The sequence below is a fragment of the Salmo salar genome, chromosome 03, assembly GCF_965601325.2.
Source record: "Salmo salar chromosome 03, fSalSal1, whole genome shotgun sequence".
NCBI lineage: Eukaryota > Metazoa > Chordata > Actinopteri > Salmoniformes > Salmonidae > Salmo > Salmo salar.
In genome coordinates, this window is record NC_138293.1 from 68,224,552 (window position 1) to 68,241,325 (window position 16,774).

Below are 16,774 nucleotides of genomic sequence, written 5' to 3' on the forward strand. Positions count from 1 at the left end.
AGTAGCCGTTTTGGAAATGCATTTGCAGCAACTTGTGCCTCCTTTTATCACCACTAGGGGGTCAGTCTCCTCAGAGAACCATGTATTTAGGTCGATCCCCCCACCCCCCAAAATAACATGCACTCTAATTTGACTAGCTACAAGAAAAAATATTCAGCACATCTTTCATTTTCATTTTATTATAAAAAACAGTATTTGAGTCCACAGTTCTTTGTACAGTAAAAAATATTAAATTAAACTCTCAAAGTTCTGAGCAGAAAGATAAATTGGGGTTGGGAGGAGGGACAGCATTTATTCTGGGGCAGGAGAAGGGGAGCAGTGCATTGGGCTCTTGAGCTGCTGGGGTTTAGTCCAGAGGGAAAAGTAAGGGTGAGGCAGAGAGCGACTGGTCACATCTCTCAGTTCTATGCAGCACAGTTCATTTGGATCCATTCCCTCTGTTTTACAAGAACCGTAATGTCCGATGCACTGGCGGACCCCCCCCCCCCCACATACCTCACGTACTCTAAACTTTACAGGCATATAGGTATGTGCCCCCCCACCTCCAATACTAAGTGTCTTACAGGAGGGCTCACACATTCGAGGGTGAGGGAGGGCATGTGTGTTCAGTGAGAGGGATGGCCCTTCCAGTATTGATGTCCAATGGTTAGGCATTTCAAATGTAGTCTCCATTGGCCACTGAAACTTGCAGCAGGCCCTCAACCACAAACACTCATTTTATTCCAGATTGAAAGCCCAACCCAGACATCAGTGAAATGAAATAACCCCACCCCCATTTCAATAACAAAAATATATTCTATGTGAATTGTAGCAGTCTTCGGGTATATGCCAACAAACCGTCAAAAAACTAAAATAAATAAAGATATGCATGATGTTTGGATTTATAATAATATTAATCCAAATCACTCTGCTAAACTGATAAGACTGATTTATGGAGAAATTACAATAAGTCCATTGCATTAAATCATTTGCTCTTACATTTAAAAAAAAAAAAAAATCTTAAACATTTCTTAAAAAGGCAAATACTCCCATAGTCCCAAAACCCAAAAATATTACCTGCGTCGTATTCTCTAAGGGAGATACCATCCCCCTATTTGTACACAATTGGCAAAAAATATATTAACAGCAATAACTTACCATTCATTTATTAATTGACGTGTTGATTTATAGTTGCATCTCCCATAGGAAGTTCACTTCAATGTATTTTTTATTGAAAACATTAAATAATATTAATAGTAAAAAAAATGGCTAACACTGTCCCAGGTGCAGTCCCGGTGAGGCTACATGTCTAAAGTGTTATGATTAATGTTCTGCCCAAGGTCCTGGCTGTTCCCAGACAGCATGTCAGGTCCTCCAGGCCCATGGAGACCACCCATCCCACTGAGTTGAGACAGCATGGCATTCTGGTCTGACCCAAAGTGGTCCATTGAGTTCTGCTGCTGAGGCGGTTGTTGAGAGGGGACCACCATACCAGGGTGGTGCTGGGGTAGCTGGCCCGGGTGTGGGGAGCCCGTCTGGGTCTGTGGGGAGATATGGTGAGGGGAAGGCTGGGGCTGCATGCGCGGGGAGGGGCTAGAATGTGGTGGCTGGGACTGGGGTCGAGGGGAGGGCTGGGGCGAGCGCACTTGGTTGCTGAGGGACGTAGACAGCGTCTGGCCCTGCAGGTGAGGGGACTGGGCCATCTGCTGCTGGGGGCTCATGGGGCTGCTGTGCTGGGCCGGAGAGCCCCCACCCAGGTGCTGCTGCTGTTGAAGCAGCCTCTGGTGCAGTGCCTGCTGGAGCAGAGCCTGGGAGGACTGCGGCTGGGGAGCACCTTGCGGGGGCTGGGGCTGCTGAGGGGGGCCGCCTACTCCAGTACCCGGACCCCCCTCAGCCCCCTGGTGGCCCGACATGGCATTCTGGTGTTGTTGCTGCTGCATCTGGAGTTGGTGCTGATGCTGGAGCCTCTGCTGGAGCACTGCAGCAGCCTGCTGCTGGGCCACCGTGCTGGGGTAACCCTGCTGCTGCTGCCCTGGCTGGGCTCCAGGCTGCTGCTGCAGTCCAGACTGGCCCTGACCAGGCTGCTGGGGGGCCATGCCAGGCTGGCCCATGTAGCCCTGCTGCTGGAACTGGGCATGGTTCCCAATCTGTTGCTGCTGCTGTTGCTGTTGTAGTTGGAGATGCCTCCTCATAAGGAGCTCTCTGAACTGGGGGTTTATGTTGGCCATGTTAGGTGCCTGCTGGCCTGGCATCCCTCCTTGCTGATGCTGTTGAAGTGCTGCCACCTGTTGCTGCTGCAAACTACTAAGCATAGGACGCTGCTGCTGCGGTTGTTGCTGTTGTTGTTGCTGTTGTAGCTGCTGTACTTGCTGTAGCTGGGTCATGGTGGGCATGTTGACTCCCTGACCCATGTGCATACCTGGCTGACCAGCCACAGCATTCACATTGACCTGTTGGCCACCCATACCTCCTGAAACTCTGCCTGGACCTGGCCCGCCAGGGGCTCCCGGGGGTCCTGGGCCCCCCTTATACTTGGAGGCTCTCTGCTTGATAAAGGCAGCCATTAGCTGAGGGTTTGAGCGGAGGATGTTGAGCACCTGTTGTTGCTGCTCGGGTGAGCTGGGGGAGCGAAGGGTACGCAGCAGTTCCTGAAGGGCAGCCTGCGGGAGGTTCCCACCCCCAGCTGCACCACCTTGCTGCACCATACCAATCAACCCACCAGGTCCCTGAGCCTGCTGCCGCTGTTGCATTTGCTGCGGTTGTTGCTGCTGAGGGGCCACCATGCCTGGATGTCCCATCATGGCTTGTCTCTGCTGGGGTGGCATTCCCTGACCGGCCCACTGTTGCTGGGGGTTCTGAAGCGGGGGACCAACCCTCTGCTGCTGCACCTGTGGAGGCAGCTGGCTCTGGGGGTTAGGCTGCTGCTGCATGGGGCCAGGGCCCACCATCATACCTGGAGGACCCTGCTGCTGCTGTTGTTGCTGCTGCTCCATGTGAGCCCTGGCAGCAGCCTGAGCCTGGGGAGGCAGCCCCTGGGCCCCCACCATGCCCACCCCAGGGTGGGCCATGCCCATCTGGCCCTGGGGCTGTTGGTGGTGAGGGTGCGGAGGCATCATGCCAGCTGCCTGCGCCGCCTGCCTCTGCAGGGACATCTTCCTTTGGGCGTCTGCCACTTGTTGAATCTTCATGGCGATCTCCACAGCCGCTGGAGGAGGCCCTGAAGGAGGTTGCTGCTGCTGCTGCTGGGGCATAGAAGGCTGGCCAGGGTTGGGCTGCTGTTGAGGTGGTTGCTGCTGAGGTGGTGTGGCTGGTCCCAGGCCCGGTTTGCCTTGGGACTGAGGGTGCGGTGAGGAGCCTGGAGGCCTGTTGGTGTAAGGGGGCAGGCTGTTGGGGTGTTGCTGGAGCTGTTGAGGGTTTGAGGCCTGGGACTGCTGCTGGACCTGAGGAACCATCTGCTGTTGCTGGGGGGAGTTAATCATCCCCCCTCCAGGCATCTGCTGAAACTGGTGGTGAAGCTGGTGGTGCTGCTGAGGCATCCCACCTTGCTGCTGCTGCAAAGTTCCTCCACCACCCATCCCTGGCTGGGGCCCAGGAGGCATGTTGGGCTGGGTGGGTGTCTGTGGTGTTGGGGGCTGGGTGCCTCCTGATGTGGGTGTACTGGGGGCTGTGGTGCCATTGTTACCTGGTGATGGCAGCCCCCCAGGAGGTCCTCCTCCACCGCAGGCAGGCTGGCCCACCCTCTGCATGCTGGCCATCCTTCTCCGAAGCATCTGAGCCTGCTGGAGGCGGTGCTGGAGTTGCTGCTGGCGGAGCTTGTGCTTGATGTTGAGGCAGAAGGGTACGGGGCACTTGTTCTCCTGGCAGTGCTTGGCGTGGTAGCAGCACAGGGCAATGAGTTGCTTGCAGATGGGGCAGCCACCGTTGGTCTTGCGCTTGCATCCCTTGGTGTGCTGCACCACACGCTTCATCTTCTGGCAGGACGGCAGGGAGCAGTTGGCATTGCGGCATTGGCAGGCGTGGACCAGGGACTGGATGCAGCGCTGAATGCTGAGGCGGCGGGAGTCCCCAGGGCTCTGAGTGGCAGCGGCCGCTGCGTTGTTGCTCTCGTCATCCAGGCCCAGGCCCAGCTTCTCCATCTTGTGTTCATGGCCCTTAGTGTTATAGCAGGTGATACACAGGTCGTAGTCCTCGCAGACGGTGCAGTGGAAGCGTGTCTCCACGCTTGCCTTGCACTCGTTGCAGGTGTAGACGAAGCGGTCCTGGCTCTGATTGTGTAGCTCCACCAGCATGCACATGGAGCTCCACTTGGCTCTCCTCAGGGAGGAGAACTCCAGGTGCTTGTCCCGGGCCAGCGTCAGGAAGGCATCACGCCCATCCATCAGGTCGCAGGCCATTAGGGGGTCCGGGTCCGTGATGGGGGGCAGGGAGTTGGCAGTGGGGCCGGCGATGAGACGGATCACAAAGAACACCTGTAGGGGGCAGAAGAAAGGATGAGCACTGGGACTGAGAGTATGTGTGTGTGTGGCTTTACTTAGAAGATGGCGACAGCATCAAATACCTCCTTGTGTTTCTCCATACAAGCGTAGAGCTTCTGGGAGAGGTCATTGGACACATTGGGCATCCCTGGTTTCTTCTTATTGGCTCGGATCAGGCTGCTGTTCTTGTTCTTGCTCGTCTTCTTACTGTTCTTCTTTTTGGCATTCTTGCTGTCACTTTTCGGGGCCTGTGTGTGGAGAACACCAGATTAAAATCGACTCCAATACATTCCATTAAAGCATTGAATCAGCCTCGAAATTGACCCAATTAGCAATGGTTCAATATCTATCCTCTAAGCAATACTTTTTATTGTAACCAACCCTATCATGTTATTATTGAAAACCAACAACCAATATCCCACACCCCTGTAACATATTCACAAAAACACTCCTCTCTCTCCTGTTGTATTGAAGTCCTTACACTCACATCTACGCTCTCGCAGGAGGTGCTGTTCTCCTCCCTCTTCCTCTCCTCCTCCTCCTGCTCCAGCTCCTTGATGCTCTCCTCCAGCACGTTGGGCCAGAAGTCCCCCTCAAAGTATGGTAGCTCGTTGGCACTGGTGAGACGGTCCTCTGTGGCCTGCTTGAAGACGTCCTGACACAGAGCATGAATAAGATGTGTCAAGGGGGGAGGGGGGGGGACTCCATACATACAATTACCTCATAGAAGAAAGCAGTTGGATTTCTGCCTGGCACAGCCTGTGCTATGTCTGACAAAACAAAACTGATTATAGTCACCTTGTAGTCATGCACAATGCGCTCAGCTACGGCCTTGTCCAGCATCTTCTTGTACCACTCCTGTAGGCGCTTGGGCTTGGGGATCTTCTGGTCCACAGGATGACAGTGGAAGATGTAGTCGTCCCCTTCACTTGGGGGACAAGCCCAGATGTGCCCTGTTGTAAACCTGCCATGGGAGAGGAAGGGTTGAAGAATCAGACCAGCAACTGGAAAGAGTGAATCTTACTAGAACAGTAAAGTAGAATGAAATCTGCAACCGACCCTTTAGACATTTAGTACATGTCATTACACTATGTTTAGAGTGATGAGGTCAAGTCGTGTTCTCAGGAATCTATGCCCACTAATAGGTTGAGCTTAGTAAAAAAAAGGGCCTCGTCTCTTACCCCAACTTCTTGACGTACTCCAGGTACCCTATGAGTATCTCATGGTAGACGCCTGTGCGGAGGTGTCGAGGTTGGAAGAAGTGCACGCTGTCCAGGTAAGAGATATACACGCGTCTCTGGTTGGGCGGAGGGCTGTCTGAACCGTACTCCTGCACATGCATGCCGAAGAAGCAGACGTCAGCCCCGTCTATGTCCTCGAACGCAAACAGCGCCTTCGTCCTGTAGGGAAAGGACTCAGACATCTCCCCGGTGTCCACAAACCTGTATCAGTTAAAAGGAGAGCGTAAGTAGACACACCCACACAAACACTGTATAGGCGCTGTCCCACGAGAACAGATAACATTAGGATAAGTCACAACTCTAGTCCACAAATGGGACTAATTGAAAGCCCACATGAACCTTGAGTCCATTGACGCTAGGATCAATTTGACATCTTCCTTGGTAGTCTATATTTGACTCCGTATTAAAGAATCACTACCCCTCAAAACTCTCACCTGGACTTCATGCCTGGCTTGACCTCCACCACCTTGTCGGAGACATGGACCACACGGATAGTGACGTCACCAGACTCTGGATGGTTCTGCCGCCTGAGGTAGTCATTCACTCGCCCCTCTAGGAAGCTGCCCAACTTAGTTTGGGGGAGCCCTGTGAAAATGAAGTATGGAAAGAATAGAATGGGAGAGGGAGGGAGGGAGGGAGAAATGATGGAGGACGGAAGGAAGAGAGGAAATGGGTGATAGCGATTAGAGGAAAGGTCACATGGTTACGGTAAAAGCCAACCCAGTCTGGGGTGGTAGGTGGGTGTATGGGGGTTATGTCTGTTAAGTAGCTCAGAGCAGAGAACTTCACTAGTGACATTAAAGACAGAAGAACCACTGGGCTCTAATCTGACAGTTAAAAAAATATATGTTTTTATAAAAGGGCAAGTCAGAAGCATACAAACTCAACCACTGACTGCTCCTAGAGTGTTTCAGAGTACTCTGGAGTCAGTCTAAAGCACTTGGTCAATTAATATCTAAAATGCCCTGATACCGTTGTCAATTTGGCAACTAACAATATATCTGTGACTTGGACTAATCCTCTGAACACTCAATATATCAGAAGAGATGACAAGGTGTAAACTGGATCTGACACCATATTAAGGACAGTTCCCCCTCTTCCATTCAAGACATATTTCATTGAGATCCTTGTATGAGTCTAGGCCAGTTGGTCCTTTTAATTTGCACGCCCGCTCGCCTACCTGTGGCTCCCTAAAAACTCTGCCTTCATTGAGGGTGTGGAGAATGGGATGGGGGAGGTAAGAATTTCCACACGTGGAAGGATTGTAGGCACGCAAAAACAGGACAACTGTCAAAAAGTTGGGGAAAAAAGCGTGAGTATCGATGCCATTGCAAACTGAAAAGATTTCACCCAAAATATGATTTCAAGTAGATTTCTGGACAGTGGACACCCACTGAGGAAAAAAAGATGAGGATGACATAAATAAGGCTCCAACAAGATTTTTTTTTTTAAAAGTCCATGACTGCCTCGGTGACACACAAACCTTAAAAACAGGAAACTGTAAACCCAAGAAACCCTAAATGACAATGTTTTGCCATGGCCTTCAGTGTGTACAGGCCTGGGATAAGAGTGAAATCGAACCAGAAAAATCTGCAGCGGACTGGCAACTAGTGTCTGAGGACTGGCTTCTGAAATAAAAAAAATACATACATATTACATATAACATTTTCATTGGGGAGGGAGGGGGAGATACGAAAGGGTTGGGTCATGGAAAAAAGTAGAATGGAAAAAGGTAGAATGTGTGTTAACTGGAACACTCGTCCTCTCGAGTAGTGTATCAGGGCGTAGGGAATTAAACCAGACTGCCTCGGGGGAAAGAAGAAAATGATTTGGAAAACAGTGCACCAAATCATAAATTTAAACAGATTTGAAGGTGGGAAAAAGTCCATTGTGTTTGCTCTTCACATGAAAGTATGGTGTTATACTTGTGGGATGTGCGTTTAGGAAATGAGTATGTGTCAGTAACAGCGCCAAAGGAGAAGAGGGATAAAGAGAACACCGAAAAGAAACAGCTGAGTGACTGGAGAGGGTAGGGGAGACAGACTGACACCCCGATGAAGATGACGGTAGTAGATGAGCGCCCCCCGTTTGTCACTTACTCCACTTACTTCTGGCCGCGTATTTGTTCTCTTTCCGCGTCTTATTGGCCTTCTTAAGACAGCTGTCACATACAAAGCTGTGGAGATGAGGAAAAGGAACACGCTTTATTTCATTACTTCAAATAGATCATACATGCATTTGTCATTTACCATATCTCAGTGGCCTTCAGCTTCACTTCTTTGTCCTACTGTATAAGTTGGCAGCAATGAATGATGTAAGGTATTGCTGAGGGTCATGATGGCAAACGGGCAACACAACCACGGTAAGATTGAACCTGGAACTGCACCTTGGAATAAAGTGGGCAGTTTCACAGTTCTAACAGTTGCATTAACATAAGATGTACAGAATGTGTATGCAAGGTGACTCACCCTGCCGGCCATATGGTGTCATTATGCAGGACACAGATTTGGTGCATTTTACGCCCGCAGTCGGTACATTCCACAAGCCTACAGAAAAGAGAGAGTTGGACAGAGAGAGTGAAGGGTTATTGATACCATGTGTCACACACGGAAAGTCATTATTTTCTCAACAGGAGTTTCAACTAGCAGAACATTTCAAACACAAAAGCCATGACGATAACCTAAACAGGCCCTGGAGTAACTGACTAAAACACAGTAAAGACTAAATATTACAGTTAACAAATATTTCACAGTATCTAAAGTTTATGCAAATGTACCACATGGAAAACATATGGTTTGACACCAAGTACAGACCAAATGTAAAGGGAAAAAAAGAGTAGGTACCATTCAGGGTCGAGCGTGTCATTCTTCTTCCTCTGAAACTGATCTTTGCTGATGGACCTGTGAAGAGGAGGGAGAGGGGCCCAGGAGTGTGGGAGGTAAGAACAGACTCAATCCAATCACTGGGCCAGAAATGCAATGTACTATATTACAGCCATAAAGAAAAGTCACAAGCAATAAGAGCAGGCTCTGGCTGTATACAGGCTAGGATTCAGCCATTTTGAAAACATAATTTAACACTTCTGGAACATTAGGAGCCCTCAGTATGTTGGGGTTTTAGCTGAAGAGAGAAGAGGCAGAAATCAAGTAAAAGGATGGAGACAGCAATTGAGGTGAACTGCTGCCTTAAGGAGGTAGAGGAGAGAGAAATACATGTTTTTTATTTTTATTTTAAGTTGATCATTTCACTAAGGGAGAGACTGAGAAGGTATTCAGTGATGGGGAGAAAGAGAAGTCCCATTGAAGAGATTTAACATTTCTCAATCGCATTGATAGAAAGCATTTATAAATCAAAAGGAACCAAACAATATTTACATGTTATCAAAATGAGCAATAGAAAAACCATGTCAGTATTTAGCAGGGGTGGGGAGGCTGGTACTCACGTCTGAGGCTGAGAAGGATCATCCCCCAGGGACACGCACTCGCCCTGGATTTCGTTGAAACACTTCTCACAGAAGTGGTACCTGTCAGCAAGAAGCCCAAATTGTGGTGAACTACACCGTTCGCCAACCGCACAGCCAATCACAGAGAAGGCACGAGGAAGCAGTCACCAATCAGGGCAGGGCAGGACAGGCCAGGAGAAGAGCAGAGGGCAAGGTCGTCGCCAGGTAGCAGCCAATCATGATGCAGGGTTTTTGTGTGGGCAGGTGTTTTGATTTTGCAGTTACATTTTGGAGTGGATGATTGGTCACACCAAAGCAGGCCAATGCAGACATCACAAGCGTTAAAAAAGGAGGGAGAGAAGGGAAGAGATGGGGGAAGGGAGGGCAAAATGAATATTAAAAAAGCGTGAAATAAATCGTTACAGGTCAGACGAGGACGATGGAGGGATGAATAGGATGGGAAGAGTGAGGGACATGGAGAACATAACATCAACGAGGACAGAGATCCAATGCAAAGCACAGATTAGTGTCAGTCAGTGAGTGGACAAAAACTTCATTAAAGGGATACTCCGAGATTTTGGGAGCGAGGCCCTTTATCTACTTCCCCAGAATCTGATGAACTCGTCGATAACATTTTTATGCCTCAGTGCTGGTTTAAGGACGTTAACTAGCGCAATTGCTAACTAGCGTTAGCACAATGACTGGAAGACTATGGGTATATGCTAGTTAGCATTGCCTCATGAAACAACTATCTTCCTTCATACTCGACAGACATAAAATGGTATCCACAAGTTCATCTGCCAAAATCCCAAAGTATACCTTTAAGTTAACAGCAACAAAGGGGGGGGGGGGGGCTCAAAAAAACAGTGTGGATGAGGAAAAGCAAGTGGTAGTGCAACAGCGACCCATCATCCTTTTGCTACATTTATAAAGAGGGTCCCTTTCTTGAGTTGGAGAGGGATTATCATACATGTAGTGAGGTTGTTAATATTATGTTGCTCTAACGTAACTACACTATAGTGATTCTGTCTTGACGGTGAAATGAATCAAGCCAATCATCTCCACAGCTTTGTTCAATGAAATGTTCTGCAAATCAAAGTGTTCACTGCAGCTGTGCAGCAATATCACCCTGAGTCTTATTTGAAGTTGTGTCCAAAAGCAATTATCTATCCATTTGCCAATTATCAGTTTGATTCAATTACTTACCTGTAATTGATCAATACATTTCTCTATGCATTCTAAGTAGACTAGTGGAAAAGTGTAGATTTCAAAATACTCTCAAGACAGGGAACTCACTTTGTAAATGTCAAAAGTAAAAATTAAATGGGTGAAGGATGAAGATGAAAATGGTGGCAGAGTGTAACCATTTAAAGCCAAATTAAAACTTAACTCATTTGTGATTGAACAATGCTATATTGCAGAGAATATCAGCATGCACAATAACATCACAATAAGACAATCACTCAAGTAGATTAGTGAAATGTGGATTTATATAAAATATGCAGAAAACATGACTTGTGTACGTGGGTGTGTGTGAGAGAGCGAACCCTTGAGGGTATGAATGACCCTGCTCCTTTCAGTGTCTGAGTATGTGAGTTTGTTTGTGCTTCTGTCCGCCCCTTACCTGTTCTGGTAGCTAAAATAAGCAGCGTCGCGCGGGATGGTGCATAACTGTTTCCCATAGCAGCATAGAGTTTGGGGGGAAAACTCAAGCTGCAAACATAAGAGAGGACATAGTAAGAGATAGTCTATGTACTGAAAAAGATTTATCCATGAAGCCAATTATTTTGTACGATAGTATGTTTAACACGCAGTGGTAAGGAGAGAAGGTAAAAGCTGTGCTGACTTCAATGACTGATGTTACACATCCATTTTACACACACTTCCACTCACCTTCCTCCCGCAGCAGTAGCCCAGGCCCTGCATGACAGGGTCGATTTCGGCTTCGAACACCTCGGCCAGCTTGGAGCAGTACTTGTAGACGCGGGACGTCTTGCGGTTGTACAGCCAGGCGTTGTTAAACATGAGCCAGATGTCATCCACGTATTGCCAGGGCTCCTGGTACTGTCCTGTGTCCAGCTTACGCTTTATCGTCGACAGGTCTATGGGGTTCTTTACAATGTCAAAGTAGTCCTGGAGGGGACCAAGTCCAGGTGTCAGAGAGGGTACGGTTCAGCCCGGAAAGGAAGGTGGGGAGAAAAGGGATTGGTGTGGTCATCGATGCGGGGGGGAGGTAGAGAAGACCATGGTCGTCGTCGTCATCATCATCGTAGTTGTTGAAGTAGCAGAAGTTGTGGTGGACATCCAGGTGGAACCAGAGCAGGGGAGAGAAGAGGGTGCAGGGGACAATGTTGATGGCTGCAGAGGTTCACGTGAAGACAGAGAGACAAGACAGCTTCTCCCCTTCACCACTCAAACTTTGCACCATTTCTACATTAATGGGGAACAGGCCAAGGAAGGACACTGGGGTGGCCAGGCTTGTCCCCTCCCATTCTGGCCAAATTCAAACTTCTCCTCAAATCAAGGCTAGATTAGTACTCTAAAGGCAGACCAACTTTTTTTACAGAAATGACAGGAAAAGCACCTGCTGTGCACTGTAAATTTGTGTTTGTTTTTCAAGCAGACGGTTCCAGTGCAACCGCTTTCTCCTCTACAGACTCTCCTGAAGGAGAGCATTTTCAGGGCACGAGTCAGGGTGCAAAGCTGAGGTGAACAGAGCAGTAACAACAGTCAGTCAGGCAGTAACACACGCTGGTAAACTGGCAGCATGGACGTTGGCAACACGGCACAGTCAAAGCCAAGAGCACTGAGACAAAGGGGCAAAGCCAAGGATCTCTCTCCGTCTCCAGGGAAACACAAACAGGAAATGAGACCCTTCACTTTGACAAACAGAGGACACAACAGCCTGTGATGCATGAACACATGGCACATAGTATGCTGCATTCCATTCATCTGAGCTCAATTACAACAACTATGAGTGTTGTTTCTATGAGTGTATTGGAAATTGAGGTGTGATAATCCCATTGTGGATAGATAAATCCTTGCACTCATAAAAGTGTGGTATTGCTGGTTATTTGAGCAGTTTCTAAGCCTGGTTGTGTGTCCATGTTGAATACCCAGGTGGTGTTCTGGGGTCAGGTGCATCACTGGGGATATTGAGGGTTACTGAGGAGAGGTGTGCCAATGACCTCATAGAATGGAAAAAAAGTGTGCCCTAGCACTGCTTCAGGAGAGTTAAAACTATGGTGAGGACCATACAATATCAAGTCCCCCTCTCAGGCTGCATTTACTGTCAGCCTAGAGTTCTGATCTTTTTCTACTAATTGGTCTTTTGACCAATCAGATCAGCTCCTCTGCCAATAATTGGGCAAAAAGATCAGAATTGGGCTGCCTGTGTACATGCAGCCTCAATGGCGTACAAACAATTATTGTAATTAGTGCCAGACATCATTGCCTGGGTATCTCTTCACGGGTGTTCAAGAAGAGGTCTGAGATATTTGATTTGCTAGCTATTAGCATTATCGGAGACACACTACTGTTGCATACAGGCATTGGCACAACTCTTCACATAACACACAATCAACTTCAACAATACTTATTACTGGCGAGGAACTGTCTAGAAAGCTTCTACTATGAATAGGCATATGTGGGAGAGAAAAAATTAATTGCTAAATCATATCCAAATTGGAATTGTAAAAAAAAATGCAATTAAAAGAAAGCAGTTTAAAGAATAAAAAAAGTAATGGGCTATGAACATTTTTGGCTAGTAAATTTCCCCTTTAGGGCATGTTACTTTAAATGCAGAACGGTGATGTGCCACTGATAAAATGGCTGCTTATTTGAGGCCTTTTTGAAGTCTGATGAAAGGCAAAAACACAAGCCGTCATTAACAAGGCCCAGGGGTCTAACATTCACGGCCAGGGCAAAACCACCTCAAAGGTTGATCTTAATCAAAATTGACCGGTAGAAACCAATCCAAAAATATTTTTGTTAAATTCTAACAGAATTTAAGGTTTAAATTTGCATCTCTTAAATGTTACTGACAGACTTATTGATTTCTGTTGACTTGGTTTACAAGCAAAACAAGTTTAAAAAAAATGTACATAGCATTGCTGTGTTTTTTTTTGTGGTGTAAGAGAATTAGAGAGAAGCAAGCATGAGTTGACACGCACACACACACCCAAGAACCTACAGTAAAAACCAACCGACCTACGTTTGATGTATAGTATACTCTACCTGAGCAGAGATAACACTCAAATTCAGGATTGAGACTGCTTTTTCCTCACTAACACAGTATCGCTACAACTCCCCTAGCCAACAGTCACTCCCTCACCCCACTCTTGCACACATGTGGCAGTGGTAAGGATGAAGAGAGAGATGAAAGAAAAAGGAAAATGAAAAAGGAATGTGAGAAAAATGAACTAAAAAGAACGGTAAGAACGTTTTTAGAGGGAAGCAAAATGGAAGCCAGCGCAGTCCCTTACCAGGTTAGTTTTGTTACTAGTTCGAATACGTACGGGTATTCCCAGTAACTGGGGGTCCACCGGTTGGCGGAAGGGCAGAGACTCAGGGTCTTGGCGGTACAAGGCCTCCAGGGTGGGCATCAGAGCTTGACGCAGCTCCTCAGGCTTAAAGACTGGGGTAGTGGAAAGAGGAGGAGAGAGGGAGCGACAGAGGAGAGGAAGGGGGATATAGGCAGTGCAAGTAGTGGAAAAGGAGGAGCAAGAAAGATGTGAAAAATTGTTTTTGATCAGGCTGTTTACCGGTGAATATACACTTAGCTTCAAAGACTCATAGCCTAGATCTATACACCATGTCTGACTTAGGTCCGAAACAAATGTTGAAGAATGCTTGCATATGAAGATAAGGACAGGTACATTACTCCTATGAAGAAGATAGGAAAGAGTAAGGGGTAGGGGTCTTACTTTTCCTCTTGTTTTGAGCGCTGGCGGGGGAGTTGTGCGTGCCCAATGCCCCCGACCTCTCCTCTTCGTCTTTGGGCTCAGTCTTCACCTCTGGCTTCCTGTCTCTGTCCTCCATCTTCGGCGTTGCTGCCGATGACGACGTGTCCATAGGCTCGCCCTTGCAGCCATCGCCTGAAGGCTTCTCCTTCTTAATCTGAGAGGGAACATCATGTTCAATATGCTATACACAATATCCTATTCCAGACATCATCCTGAATGTAATAAAATATGTTAGCTGTGTGTAAAATAATCTTCACCACGCTGGCTAGCTAGCACTGTCTTTTGCTTTTGCACCCCTGCCTTAGAAAAACTGGAAGACTCACCTCAGGTTTCTCCTCCGACTTGATGTCTGCCTGTCCCTTGCCCATCTTCCCAGAGGCCTTCCCCTCTCCCTGGTCCTCGGCATCCTCATCGTCCTGCTGTTTCACCTCCATCTTGGGCTCAGCTGGGGCAGGGGCGTCAGACGAGGTCAGCTGGGAGCTAGGGTCCACGCTGCTCACCGAGGCCGGAGTGGAAGCCTGGCCGTCTGCCGTCAGAGAAGACTTCTGAGACAGCTGGGAGGACAGAGAGAGAAAAGTTAATGGAAAGGAAATGAATAACAGAACCAGCCAAAAGAGATAGTGAAAAGAGTGAACAGCCAAAGACGTAGACCAACAAGGAACGGAGGGCAAGAGAATGACTAAGGTGTCGGTCCAGGCAACGAGGGAAATCTCAGAGATGTGACGTATGGAGGTATAGCCAGAGATCAGGGATCAGCTTAGAAATCCAAAGAACAGCACTTCTGACAACCACGAGGAGTTGAGTTAGTGAGACTATGGGGAAACTACTCACTGGAGTTCGCGGAAGCTGGGTTGGCACATGGGCATTCTGGGTAGGCACAGGCTGAGCCTGCCCCGTCTGGAGGGCTCCAGAAGCTCCACCACCGTTTGTCTGCTGCTGGAGCTGACTGGGCTTCTCAGAGTTCATTCCTTGCCCCATTGGCTGTGACGACGCTAGCTGCTGCTGCGGGAGCGGAGCGGCAACCTGGGGCGGGTTGGGTGTGTGAGGCTGGGGGGTTTGCGAGCCTGGCAGACCAGGCGGCGTATGATGAGGGGTTGGCGTGAGGCTGCGTGCCGGGGAGGGGGAGTTCTGTCGGATGGGGGGGCAGTGCGGGTGCGAGTTAGCCTGAGAGGAGTTGGGCAGTTGCAGGTTGGAAGGAGGGCCTCCAACACTGCCTGGCCCCATAGAGCCCTGGGAGTGTCCTGATCCTGCCACTGAGCCTGGCTGGGCTGCAGGGCTGCTGACCGGGAGCGAGGGCGGCGTGGGCATCTGAGCCTGCTGGAAAACACCATGGAGGAGACGGTTAGAGTCTATACCCAACATCAACTATAACAACTACTTTACTGTCACCCTTTACTTATAGCATTGGTTCCAGTATCCATTTACCTGTACCACGCCTCCTTGTGGCCCTGGATGGTTCATGCCGACTGGGCCAGCCCCGAGACCAGGACTGGACCCAGGGAACTGACCAGGAGGGAGGTACTGGTTCTGGAGCTGGGCCACGTTGGGCTGCCCCATCCGCGTAGGCCCCATGCCCATCTGAGTGAGACCGAACAAGATAAATTACTCAATTTTGTTCTAATGAGACCATGGTTATTTTCTATAGTCGCTGTGATTGGAATGTTGAAATATAATCAATTTCTATTAATATTGAATGCAGTTATTTTCCAACTTAATTTGGACATTTAGAATGAGAGAGGGCGACTAACCTGATTTAGAGGTCCACCAAGTGGGAGGGGAGGCGTTGACCTCTGACCTAATGACTGCATACCCATTTGTCCAAACTGATTCATCCCTGAGACAGACGAGAGAGCAAACCAGTAACACACATTAGCCACCATTATATGTCCACCCTTCAGACTGGTTCGGTTTGTGCCAAGCAGCAAACTGAGCTGTGCATATACAGTTGAAGTCGGAAGTTTACATACACTTAGGTTGGAGTCATTAAAACTCATTTTTCAACCACTCCACAAATTTCTTGTTAAACTAGTTTTGGCAAGTCGGTTAGGACATCTACTTTGTGCATGACACAAGTAATTTTTCCAACAATTGTTTACAGACAGATTATTTCACTTATAATTCACTGTATCACAATTCCAGTGGGTCAGAAGTTTACATACACTAAGTTGACTGTGCCTTTAAACAGCTTGGAAAATTCCAGAAAATTATGTCATAGCTTTAGAAGCTTCTGATAGGCTAATTGACATCATTTGAGTCAATTGGAGGTGTATCTGTGGATGTATTTTAAGGCCTACCTTCAAACTCAGTGCCTCTTTGCTTGACATCATGTGAAAATCAAAAGAAGTCAGCCAAGACCTCAGAAAAAAAAATTGTAGACCTCCACAAGTCTGGTTCATCCTTGGAAGCAATTTCCAAATGCCTGAAGGTACCACGTTCATCTGTACAAACAATGGTACGCAAGTATAAACACCATGGGACCACGCAGTCGTCATACCGCTCAGGAAGGAGACGCGTTCTTTCTCCTAGAGATGAACGTACTTTGGTGCGGAAAGTGCAAATCAATCCCAGAACAACAGCAAAGGACCTTGTGAAGATGGAGGAAACAGGTACAAAACTTGAAAGGCTGCTCAGCAAGGAAGAAGCCACTGGTCCAAAACCGCCATAAGAAAGCCA

The 16,774-nt window shown here is 48.2% G+C and overlaps 1 protein-coding gene across 11 annotated transcripts in view; it reads right to left on the reverse strand.

Annotated features, from left to right (window-relative positions):
• Positions 1-161: 161 nt before the first annotated feature.
• Positions 162-16,774, reverse strand: part of LOC106601244 (histone acetyltransferase p300) — a 34,177-nt gene continuing 17,564 nt past the window's right edge. Inside the window, exons 12-29 of one of the 11 annotated variants that reach the window (XM_045715143.2) lie at positions 15,850-15,935; positions 15,527-15,679; positions 14,933-15,415; positions 14,425-14,655; positions 14,063-14,255; positions 13,655-13,773; positions 11,031-11,270; positions 10,762-10,850; positions 9,138-9,218; positions 8,539-8,595; positions 8,164-8,241; positions 7,804-7,871; positions 6,130-6,280; positions 5,636-5,896; positions 5,253-5,418; positions 4,942-5,109; positions 4,538-4,702; positions 162-4,448 (exon numbers count right to left, since the gene is read on the reverse strand). In XM_045715143.2, coding sequence (XP_045571099.2) covers positions 1,281-4,448; positions 4,538-4,702; positions 4,942-5,109; positions 5,253-5,418; positions 5,636-5,896; positions 6,130-6,280; positions 7,804-7,871; positions 8,164-8,241; positions 8,539-8,595; positions 9,138-9,218; positions 10,762-10,850; positions 11,031-11,270; positions 13,655-13,773; positions 14,063-14,255; positions 14,425-14,655; positions 14,933-15,415; positions 15,527-15,679; positions 15,850-15,935 — 5,957 coding nt within the window. In that variant the 3' untranslated portion in view covers positions 162-1,280. Of the gene's footprint in view, positions 4,449-4,537; positions 4,703-4,935; positions 5,110-5,252; positions 5,419-5,635; positions 5,897-6,129; positions 6,281-7,794; positions 7,872-8,163; positions 8,242-8,538; positions 8,596-9,137; positions 9,249-10,761; positions 10,851-11,030; positions 11,271-13,621; positions 13,774-14,062; positions 14,256-14,424; positions 14,656-14,932; positions 15,419-15,526; positions 15,680-15,849; positions 15,936-16,774 lie in introns of all 11 variants that reach the window. The other 10 variants (XM_045715140.2, XM_082973726.1, XM_082973725.1 and 7 more) reach the window with 10 other exon arrangements.